The sequence below is a fragment of the Euwallacea fornicatus genome, chromosome 4, assembly GCF_040115645.1.
Source record: "Euwallacea fornicatus isolate EFF26 chromosome 4, ASM4011564v1, whole genome shotgun sequence".
In the NCBI taxonomy this organism is placed as follows: Eukaryota; Metazoa; Arthropoda; class Insecta; order Coleoptera; family Curculionidae; genus Euwallacea; species Euwallacea fornicatus.
Window position 1 is genome coordinate 590,356 of NC_089544.1, and position 10,401 is coordinate 600,756.

A 10,401-nucleotide genomic window follows, 5' to 3' on the forward strand; every position below is an offset into this window, starting at 1 on the left:
ACCACTCTACCTAGACTGATATCTAGTTCGATCCCATAATAGTCTCAAAGTTCGAGCAAGTAAAAAATTTGTTCGCAACTGTAGGTAGTACAAATGTAAATTATATGAAATAACAATGAATAATAAATGTAAACACTTACCTTATAATAGACATCAGGAACATATTGCTTATCGGTTGACTCACGAACATAACCCAGTTCGGCTGCATCCTTAGTTGGCACTAGACAGTTATCTCTTACTAAAGCCATGCACTGGTTGGACACCTGGTAACCTTCTGTGTGGACTTGATTCGTCTTATCTCCTGAAAAAAATAAGAAGAGTTATTACAGTTAATAGACCGATCAAACATTCACCACAGTGTCAAGCAAATACGATTCGGGATAGATTTAAACTACTACTAAGTAAAGCGCCTAATTTGAAACTCCATAATATGCCTTTTTAAATTCATATGATTATAATTTTTTGACATAGAGACGGAACCTTAAATAAATTAAATATATTACTACATTGAAAGGAAGCAAATAGCCACATACCTGTTACGCAAACAGTGACAAACTTCGAACCGAAACCTCCACTGGACGCATATCTGCATGGATTCGGATGTTGGTTTTGGAAATATCCCGCCATAATGCACTCCTGCAATAAAAAAACCAAGTCAGTTTGTTTACGTTTCAAGGGTTCAAGTGTGATAAATTATTCAATTATTTTCAAAACTGTAGGAAAATGACGAACTGCTTAAAACTACGTACCTGTGCCGATAAGAAATGCGATTCAACATTCCTAATATGTTTGACAGTGCCCTTTTTAACGTCGTCGGGCAGCAGATCGGTAAATATCCATCCAACTCTCCTAATGCCTAATGCGTTCGCTATTTGGTTAACCACAGCCTCTTTTTCGTCAGTGAGTAAGCGAATTGCGTCGCGGGAGCTTTCCTGTGGTGGTTCGTAAATTGCGACAACATTTGCTTTAATACCTGAAAAAAAAAAAGAATGTTTAGTTGAGGTATTACAAAAGGTGTTTAGTTACGTGGTTTAATCAAATAACTAGGTAAAACTTATATGTATAAAACGTTATATAGACCACAGGTCAAAAGAAAATTTAGTCTTTTGACCCAAGAACTCTCTACTCTTCATCTGCTCTTACACCTGGACTGGGGACGTAATCTTGTTCTTTCGACATTCTACGCGTAAATAGTTATTATAATTCATGTGACTTACCAAGGGGAACATCAGAGTGTACTTCATAAGTGCCATATAAAAACCCAATCCTTTGATAGCCTGATACGCGCCAGTAATTTAAGAACTTCTCAACTATATTAGTATTTTCAAATGTTACATTGTCTACATGTCGATATGCCTAGAAAATGTAAATTATTATTGTAATAAATTTACTTTGTTACTATTAATAGTAAAAGATTCACATTTTTAACTTGAATTATATCTGGCAGTATGTAGTATTTCTTACCTGCATATTTAATGTAATGGCATTGGGCTGGCACTTGGAGCAAATTCCTTTAGGCCATGGTGGATGATCCTTACAACCAGTCTTAATACTGCATGAAATGTCCTCTAGAGCTAAGAATTTGCCACGATCTACTCCTGACATCATTTTTCGTAAATAAGAATGAAAGGATAAATGTTTTATGTTTTGCTCTTTCAGGTAGGCATCATCAAAGGGTTCCAAGGAGGAGCAGTGAACACATTTTGAGTTGGCATTATGTCGACATCTAAAATGGATATAAGACATTTAACAATTAAAAAAATGAAAATTTTTTATAAAAAAAAAACAATTATTAAATAAAATAACAGTTTCATCTTGTATCCTTTTATTTACTCACAATTTGTCATCCCGCGTCCGTTCAATTCTCCCATCTAATTTATATAATATTTGATCGACTTCATCTTCCTTAATATTAGACTTGACAGTTGCTAATGGTTGGTTGGCAGTTACAGTCACAGAGCTTCTATTAGGGGCACTACTAGTCGACGGGCCGGCTTGGGAAATTCGTTCTCCACCAGGTGTATGACTCTATAAGATAAATGATAAAAAAAAAAAATCAAGTTGTGCAAACCATTGTTAAAGATAAAAAATAGATCACTTCAAAAATCTTCCACCCTCTTAATACCAACAAATTCATTTTTTATTGAATCCTAACTTTATTAAATTGTGAATGTAAAAAACAATTTTGATTATTTGATATATTAAAAACAACATTTTTCCATTCAACTTACATTAAATAAAACTGAGCCATTTAGTGGAGACAAGTAGATCATATCTCCATGTTTCACACCTAAATTTCCCAAGGTTCTGGTCTTACTACTTGAAATTTCGCCCTTTTTGTTGATTTGCTTGTATAACGCAAAAGCAAAACTATTTAAATTAAATGCATCATTGATAGCCTCAAAAAGCTGACAAGTGGTCGATGATGGGCTGATTTCAATTCTTTTGGTGCCTTCAGAGCTTTGTACCCGCAAAAGCTGTAAACATACAAAAATAAAATCTTGGTCATGCTTAAATATTTTGGAAAGTTTTGAGGTTATGACCATGACTATGAGTAAGTGGTTTGAAAATTAAAAAGCTGCTGCATAATTTTAACGTTAAGAGTATTTAATAATTACGGATTTTGCTCACCAGTTTTTTATCTTTGGACATTTTAGAATTTTATAAATAAAGAATTTATTTTTCTTGATGAGAAACTTTTGAGTTTAGTTTTGATAGTTATCTGTCAGCTGTCGACTGTCAAAAAGGAAGAACAACCCCAAATATAACCCTAGTTACTCTCAGAACTATTCGAGTATAGACTAAGCAAGAAGAATTCATATTTAAGTAAATCCAACTATTTATAACCTTGTTATGAATAATGAATACATACTTAAATAGTGGCCGTGAAAGTGCACATTTGACGCCCTAGTTTATTAGTGTTTTTTACTAGGTAGTGGAGTATTCGTACGATATGTACAAACCCAAAGTTTTTTCAGCCATTTTTATCATGTGGTATACAGTAAAAATGCGAAAACTGAGATGCTCCAATTTTGTGTGACCATGCGTCATTAATGGTCGGTATGTGCTCGGCCTGCAGAGCGAGCATTCTCATATCGCCGGATGACAGATGCATGAGACACTGAATTTAAAAATTTCCCGCGTTCATACCTATTTCCCAATGCAATTTCGAAGCCAACAAATAGATGTAGCATTTCAGTAGTCCCATGTACTACTCGGAAGTCCTAAAAATAGAAAATGTAGGCCCAGTTAGTATGTTCAGCCGCTATACATTTCCGTGATAATTAAAATTCCAGAGTTTCAAATTCAAATTGTCTTTGATCCTTCTAAAAATTTATTATGATGGCGGGAATCCAACTCGCAGAAAATACACAAAATACAATTCAGTATGCAGGTGGTAGTGACGGTGCATCTCGAGTCGATAAAGCGGTGATACGCAATTTTAAAAATTCGTAAATAGTTGTTGCTCCTTGTGTTTAAAGAGTGTTTGTGTGTGTCGTACATCCCCAATAAAGCAAAAAACCCTTTAGACGCGTCAAGCATTAAAAATCTTTACACCGTCAAATGATCAGCTGATTTTGACAATTCTTTAGTGTCTTAAGGGACGAATATTAGCCCTTTGGCTCATAAGTATATGTAAATTCATTTAATTTAGTTAATATAATGGAATCCCATAGAGTCGAGCTTTATATTTACGACCTATCAATGGGACTGGCAGCTCAGTGGTCCTCAGTTCTCACAGGTATGAGATTCGGAGATGTCCCAAAGTGCCTTATATCTTCCTATTTCCCCTACATACTGTGTTTGTAGGGACAACAATTGCTGGGATATGGCACACGTCCATAATGGTGTATGGCAGAGAGTATTTCTTTGGGTCTCATGGAATAGAAAGTTGCAATCCGGTATGTACATACCTAACATATTACAATTACTTTAATTCCAAGTCATGGCACAATCTCCGGAATCGCTATGACGTAATATGAAATAAGCCTCTTCAACTTAAAGTCACACAGTAGCTATTTTATATCCCCCGAAATTTAAGTAATTGGCACAGGTCATTTTGTTTTCCTCCTTTATTTATAACCCACCTCACAATAAGCCCACACATTAGATGTCTCTCCATGAAAATGTATTTTTAGGCTGCATTTCAGAGTAGGGTTACACATGTTAAAGAGATGGCTCTGGTATCTTGCATGGTTGAGCATAGTTTAGTTTCAATTTTCTTTTAGAAGTTGAAGTCTAAAATTGGTAACAGGCTAAAAATAAGCCTAGTCCTCTATAATGTGAATATTGGTTTTGTTAGGTAGGTAATTTTGTACTTTAAAATTTACTATTAATTACTTAACATACTGATATTTCACGGAATATAAAAAAATTTAAGTTTTGGAACATCCACTATGGAAATAGCTGTAAATGTTTCCAAAATTTAATTTGAACATGGTGCTGGCTGGTCCAGTTGGACAATAGCTCCTCCCATGGTGATAAATGATTTATTATTAGACAGCACTGCACATTCCCTCACTTTTTCAAATTAAGCACGCAGGTATGTCGTGCCAGCAAGACTTAACTAACAATACAAATATTCTGTAGGGAAAAACAGCACTGGGAGCTCCCAAGGAGACCAAATATTTAGGAGAAACCCAGGTACCTTATTCAGTTTTTATCGACTATATTGCAGGACTTGCACATTCAACATTTAGGTGAGTAACAGTGCATTGAACTATCAGATTAATTAAAATAATTATTCATCATTCATGACCCTTACCCTCATTATTTTTGCGTTATCCTGTAATACCTACATAATTAAAATAAAGTCTAGAAGAGCCTTTGGTTCTTACCATGCCACTGTGTCACATATCTGATTTCAATTGTCACTGAATCCAACAAGAATAAATAAATTCGAAAACTACCATATTTTTGTAATCGCGCTGGGTGTCTCTAAGAGCTAGTCCGCTAAGACACCCAACTTGAGCTTCCAAGTCATTGAAATTCGCATTTAATTTCAGTGCTAAATCGTATGACCTTTTCGAGCACAACTGCAACAATTTCTCCGAAGAAATAGCTCATTTTCTCTGCGACAGAAGTATTCCCCAATACATCCTCGATTTACCAAACGAAGTTCTAAATTTAAATCTCGGTGTGGCGATCAAGGCTCTCGTCGAACAACTTGAGAGCAGCGCTAGACCTATTGAGGAGGAGCAACAGAGATTTTCCAGAGAAAATTCACCGGATCTTTCGAGGGAGATTGAGGAGACAAGGTCAGATGATAAAAGTAGTGGTGCGAAGCGTGGCGCGCATTAATAATATCTAAACTGAAATGTGCTTAAAGTGTTTGTATTGTACTAACAAAAATGAAATAACCTTGTGTGCGATCTGAGGTCTCTGCACTATTGTAATTTGCTTACCTGATTGTAACGTCTCTTGGTTGAGCTGGAATTGTTTATGCGAAAAATACAAAACTTAATAGAAAATTTCACAATTACATTTGACTGTCAATTGGAAGCTTTGTTTTGTCTACGTCGTCATGACAACTGGAAAAGTTACCGGAATTCGGCGACGCCTCTAAATTAGACACTTGCTCTATGCGAAAGTGATAAACGCCATTTTTTGATGCTTCAATGACAAGCAAATTTTTTTTAAGATGGCGGCAAATTTGATTAGATCGGATGTAAATGGCAACTACCTTACTTCAAACGCAACATCCTGTATATTTTTGCATTTTCAAAGACCGTAACTCCCAATTGTAATGTACGTTCTTGTTTGTTATATTTCTTGAAAAAGTATTTAATAAAAGGTGGTAAGTATCTGTTAACATTCGATATCTTTAAATTACAGTTTCAGTTTCATGTTCCTTTAGGTACAATAATTTTCTCGCGGAACAACGTAGAAAGACCTTGAAGGAAAAATTAGCGAAAAGGGAACGGAAGAGGGATAGAAAACGTAAGAAGATTTTGGCGTCTGGCGGCATTGTACCCGAGGAACTAGAAGTAAAAATTGACTTAATTGATGTAATAATATATCAAAAGAATTATCTTAATTTGGTTAAAGGAAGTAACAATGGCTGATACAGAATCATCGCTTAATGGGACTACTGATGCTTCGCCTTCTGATCAAGTGTTGGCCATGGAAGAAGAAGAGAGAAAAGCAGAAGAGGAGAAGAAGAAATCCCGAGATCCTCCAGTTGTATATAAAGACTTTGTAGATGTAAGTGTTCTCTTTTAATGTCGTGTGCGTCTGCAGCGTCATCAACTAGGTAATTCTTTTTGAGATTTTAAGTTCCTTTTCTAGCGAATGCATCTTATGTTAGCGTTTAGTCAAGCCAATTTTCTCTTCGTCAAGCGGTTTACATCACCCCATGTCCCATATTTCTACATTATCCCATCGTCTAATTTCCAGATATATAACATTCTACTTCATATTCTGCCTTACCAGCGATACATAGTGTCCCTGAAATTACTGTACAACGCTTGACCGGAAAGTCCTGAACCAGATATAAGACGTTCTAGACAAACTTATCTATCCAGTGTTGCTTCGTTTGGCTGCTAAAGTAATTGCTAAACGCTTTTATCATTTTATATTAATTGTGAAACTAAGAGTTACTACATAAATTGATGTGTTTTAACGTAAGCGGGATGGTTTTCTAACATTAAGATATTAAAAAAAGACGCGTGATTCGTGAAAAAAAATCAGTATTTTTGTTACTCTCTGTACGAATGACTTTGATTTTTTGTTTGCCACAAGCTGACATTGTTTTAAAACTTTTTTGTCTCTTGTAGAATTTTCGCCAGCCATACAGCTTTTCTATTAAAAAAATATTTAGAATGTCTTGAAATTCATCATTGTTACTTAGTAGGAGCGGAAATCTGAAAATATTTAACTGTAAAAAAGAAATTTTTATTATTAAAAAAGAAGAAACAATATTAATTCCTGAAAGAAATTCAGTGCAGATTCCTGAAAAAAAAATCAATATTTAATTCGTGAAAAAATCATTAGAGGTTCGAGGCAATTTCAACTTGAAGCAGAGGCGTATACAGTTGAGACCTGAAACACAAGAAAAATGATTATTTCCTGAAAAAGAATTTAAAAATCTCAACCAGCTCAAACGCGATATCATTTTTCGGCCGCGTCCAAAGATGGCCCTAATCACCTTCCAAAAGCGCCAAAACTGAAAATATTTTCAACTTTAAACTAAAATTCTAATTACGTCATTCCTATTAATCTAACAAAACTTAACTGTGAATCACAGGAAACAACAATTAGAATTTACCTCCTAGTGCCAAAGGCGTGAGCCAGGATCACGTCAGCAACATTCACTTTCACTCACTAAGTCACGGATGTATTAATGGTCCACGTCACAAATCTTTAAAATGAAAGAAAACCAGATTATTAGAGGAGCACGCATTACGAGCGTCTTGTTCGTTGCCGTATTAACATTCGACTGAATCATCTACGAAGTGCTATTAGTCTACCTGCCCTTTGCAAAGGTACAGCGAAACGCCCTTGGAAACGATACGCGATAAGAAGTAACGTGCGATATTTGTAGGTTTCGCAAAATAGACGAAAAGTTGCGAATTTAACGTAACAGTTTTATTATGCAAACATTTCCCGACGGAAATAAAAAATGTTATAAAAGAATAGAAAATTTATTGAAAAATGAAGTCTGAGATTCTTCAAGAACAATACTAATTTAAGATACAAGACGATACTAAATAGGTCATGCTGGCGACCTATTTGAATTTGCTTAGAACGTCTAATTTTTACTCCAGACATTTTCAGTCAAGAGTTTTGCAACTATTTCGGGGACAACTTGCAAATTAATAATTATGAAATTTCCATGTCAGGTAAAGGAAGAATTCGATTCTTTATTGGGACTTATTGATGGTAAATTGACGGCTGAAGAGAAGAAATCGACCGAAGAGCTTCAGCAATATATGATGGGAGACGAGGGTAGTTGGGCATTAGGCGAAGGATTCCTTGAATTTATAAGTAAGTTGAATATATCTGTATGTGTAGTTGGGGCTGGTTAGGAAGGTTTTTCCTAAAAAACAAGGTGACGATTCCTTAAGGTTTGCGTTGCAAAATACTCACTTTAAGTCGTGTAACAACACGTTTCAAAACCCTGCATTATTTTGTCAATCTCGCATTTACATTAAATCTTTTTTTCTTTATTTCAGGTAGGTTATTGAATGATAAACAATTCTCCGTTGAAGTGAGGGTTAAAATACTCAACATATTGGCAGTGGCTGGGCTCAAAGACGACATAATCCTTCTTCTCCATTCCGATAGGAAAGATCACGTATTAATGAATTATGCCTACGATATCGATAGACTTAGTAAGGAGGAACAAGAAGCCCTATCTTTGTTTGTAAGTGTCGTTGCAAATTGTGCTCAGTTTGAGTAACGTTGACGTAAAAGCGAATTGAAATATATTTCAATATTCTTTTAAATGTATAGGTGGCTAATTTGTTCGAGAGCTTGAGCTCTTCTGAATGGCTGCTTTACATTTCCGAATGGCCGTTCAATAATCAACAAATCAGTAATATTCGGGTAACGACTAAAGTGGCCGTCCATTGCCTGCTTTCGGACAATCCACAGCTACAAGACCGAGGTTCGGCAATAATTTACAACCTGGCTTCCAAGGAGGTAAAAACTGTGGTGTGTATCTATCTCTACGTTAAGTCTGTTTGATATTCTTTCTCAACGTTTGTGATAACATATATAACATGAATCGAGTTTTAAGCCAACTAGTGATATTTTTTTAATTTCAGGTGTTTGACGATTTAGCCGTCGAAATTACAATGGCGATTCTCCAATTTTTCAACCAGAAGCCTTCGGAAGAACAATTGTTCCGATGTATGAAGGCATTGGCGAGGTTTACTGAAGTATCCAGACAAGAAGTTCCTCAACTCATTCAAATGATTGGGCCCGATCCAAGCACCTTTAAAGGAACAAGCGAAAGGATCGATGTTTTTATTGAAAAAATTAGTCCTAAGATTCGTTGAACAAGTTACCTTTCATATTCGTAGAGCGATGTGGTTATATAAATACATATATATATATTTGTTATAATGGTGCATAGGATTTTACTTGTAATATTTTTTAGGAGCTTTTCCACTATTTAAAACTTGAAACATGTTAAATTTAGAGCCCCAACTATTAGTACCGTAGCCACGAAGAAAAATATTTCTACATACACAAATTTTTGGAATTTAAATGAGAACAGTCCAGAATTTAATATAAAAATCTGCAGGACAGTACTTTGTTGGGGATTAGGAGCTCTTTTTTGTCCCAACTAGTGACGATCTGTTTTTCGAAGCGTAAAGTTACTCTCTATTCAATTTAGAACGATTTTTGTCTTCTCGCCTCTATCATACCAAGCTCCAGTTATTTACAAAAGTATATATATATATATACATATATGTGTAGTATGTATACTTTTGTATGTAGTAATCATGATAGTAACTTGATAAACATTTTTAGACTAATTAACATATTTTAGTGTTTTCTGTATGTTATTAATATTTTGAATAATATGTATTTACAATTATCTGTTTTATTATACATCGATTTAGAACTAATTGTTGAATTCAACATGTTAAACGGTACTATTTTGTCAATCCAATTACCTATAGTCTTATTGTTTGTTGCATTTCACTTTTTGTTGCTAATCTGAACACTTATGTCGTGGTTTTTCTAATTTTTTACCTATTGTTTTTCTTTACTACTTAATGTCGTTATACTATTAATTTATTAAATGCTATAGATGTTTTGCAGGTTTTTTTGTTGAACGTCAATGAAGCATGTCTAGCATGAATCAAAGAATATATTGTTTTGCAGAAATAAGAAAAGTAATAGTCATAATTTAACACCCTGTAACTCATCGGGGTAGTTAATTTTTAAAATATAAGAAGTATAATATATTTTTTTCGAATAAAGATATAATGACGAAAACAACTAGTTCGGTTAATACCCCTTATCAAGAAAACTTGCGCCACCTGATCAGGCCAACATACATATAACCTCCAATCAGTTTCTGACTTATCTAACATGCAAACGAACCTGAAAATGCTTTAGCTTGGTCCTGCAATAGCCAGTCGCCGAGCCCTAAGGGTTATATCTTGATCTCCCGTAACTGAAACAAATTAACATAATCCATGTTCATTCTCTTCTAAGTAGAATCATTGACTGTACTCACTCAGATATTTAGCAGTCACAAAAGGATTTTGATCCATCTTCTTCTGCACTTCTATAATTTTTGTGATTTTGTTCTTGATGTTTTCCACTGCGCCTGGCTTCACTCATCGAATCAAATTCTAATCTGTGTTGCAGTAGTACGGAATGCGTTTATTGCTGAGGTAATCATGGTACTTTTTGAGGAACTATGAGCAGAAAGTACTTTAA

The 10,401-nt window shown here is 34.8% G+C and overlaps 2 protein-coding genes and 1 long non-coding RNA gene across 6 annotated transcripts in view; 2 read left to right on the plus strand and 1 right to left on the minus strand.

Moving 5' to 3' along the window:
- The window catches only part of Npl4 (nuclear protein localization 4), a 35,583-nt gene extending 28,185 nt beyond the window's left edge, over positions 1 to 7,398 (minus strand). Inside the window, exons 1-8 of one of the 3 annotated variants that reach the window (XM_066281759.1) lie at positions 7,268 to 7,398; positions 2,232 to 2,477; positions 1,838 to 2,028; positions 1,465 to 1,726; positions 1,218 to 1,356; positions 750 to 973; positions 534 to 636; positions 141 to 301 (exon numbers count right to left, since the gene is read on the minus strand). In XM_066281759.1, the coding sequence (XP_066137856.1) occupies positions 141 to 301; positions 534 to 636; positions 750 to 973; positions 1,218 to 1,356; positions 1,465 to 1,726; positions 1,838 to 2,028; positions 2,232 to 2,273 (1,122 nt within the window). In that variant the 5' untranslated portion in view covers positions 2,274 to 2,477; positions 7,268 to 7,398. Of the gene's footprint in view, positions 1 to 140; positions 302 to 533; positions 637 to 749; positions 974 to 1,217; positions 1,357 to 1,464; positions 1,727 to 1,837; positions 2,029 to 2,231; positions 2,478 to 2,631; positions 2,784 to 3,914; positions 4,143 to 7,267 lie in introns of those variants that run through there. The other 2 variants (XM_066281758.1, XM_066281757.1) reach the window with 2 other exon arrangements.
- Positions 298 to 974, plus strand: LOC136338954 (uncharacterized). The gene is made up of 2 exons (XR_010732045.1): positions 298 to 654; positions 720 to 974. It is a non-coding gene; the product is annotated as an uncharacterized lncRNA (long non-coding RNA).
- On the plus strand, positions 3,231 to 9,769 carry LOC136338939 (uncharacterized). Of its 2 annotated transcripts, none has more exons than XM_066281775.1 (10): positions 3,231 to 3,742; positions 3,811 to 3,902; positions 4,591 to 4,700; positions 5,007 to 5,258; positions 5,858 to 5,987; positions 6,049 to 6,204; positions 7,842 to 7,986; positions 8,175 to 8,365; positions 8,455 to 8,643; positions 8,769 to 9,769. In XM_066281775.1, the coding sequence occupies exons 1-10, from the start codon at positions 3,664 to 3,666 to the stop codon at positions 9,000 to 9,002; spliced, it is 1,578 nt and encodes a 525-aa protein (XP_066137872.1). In that variant the 5' UTR covers positions 3,231 to 3,663; the 3' UTR covers positions 9,003 to 9,769. The 2 variants fall into 2 exon arrangements, with proteins under 2 accessions (XP_066137872.1, XP_066137871.1); XM_066281774.1 differs by having other exon boundaries at positions 3,236 to 3,742; positions 8,455 to 8,655.
- The last annotated feature ends 632 nt before the right edge of the window (positions 9,770 to 10,401 follow it).

Coding starts and splice junctions, on each gene's coding strand:
- LOC136338939 (XM_066281774.1), top strand. CDS start 3,664: ATGGAATCCCATAGAGTCGAGCTTTATATTTACGACCTATCAATGGGA. Junction 8,366..8,454: donor AAGAAGCCCTATCTTTGTTT/GTAAGTGTCGTT, acceptor TTAAATGTATAG/GTGGCTAATTTGTTCGAGAG. Junction 8,656..8,768: donor CCAAGGAGGTAAAAACTGTG/GTGTGTATCTAT, acceptor TTTTAATTTCAG/GTGTTTGACGATTTAGCCGT.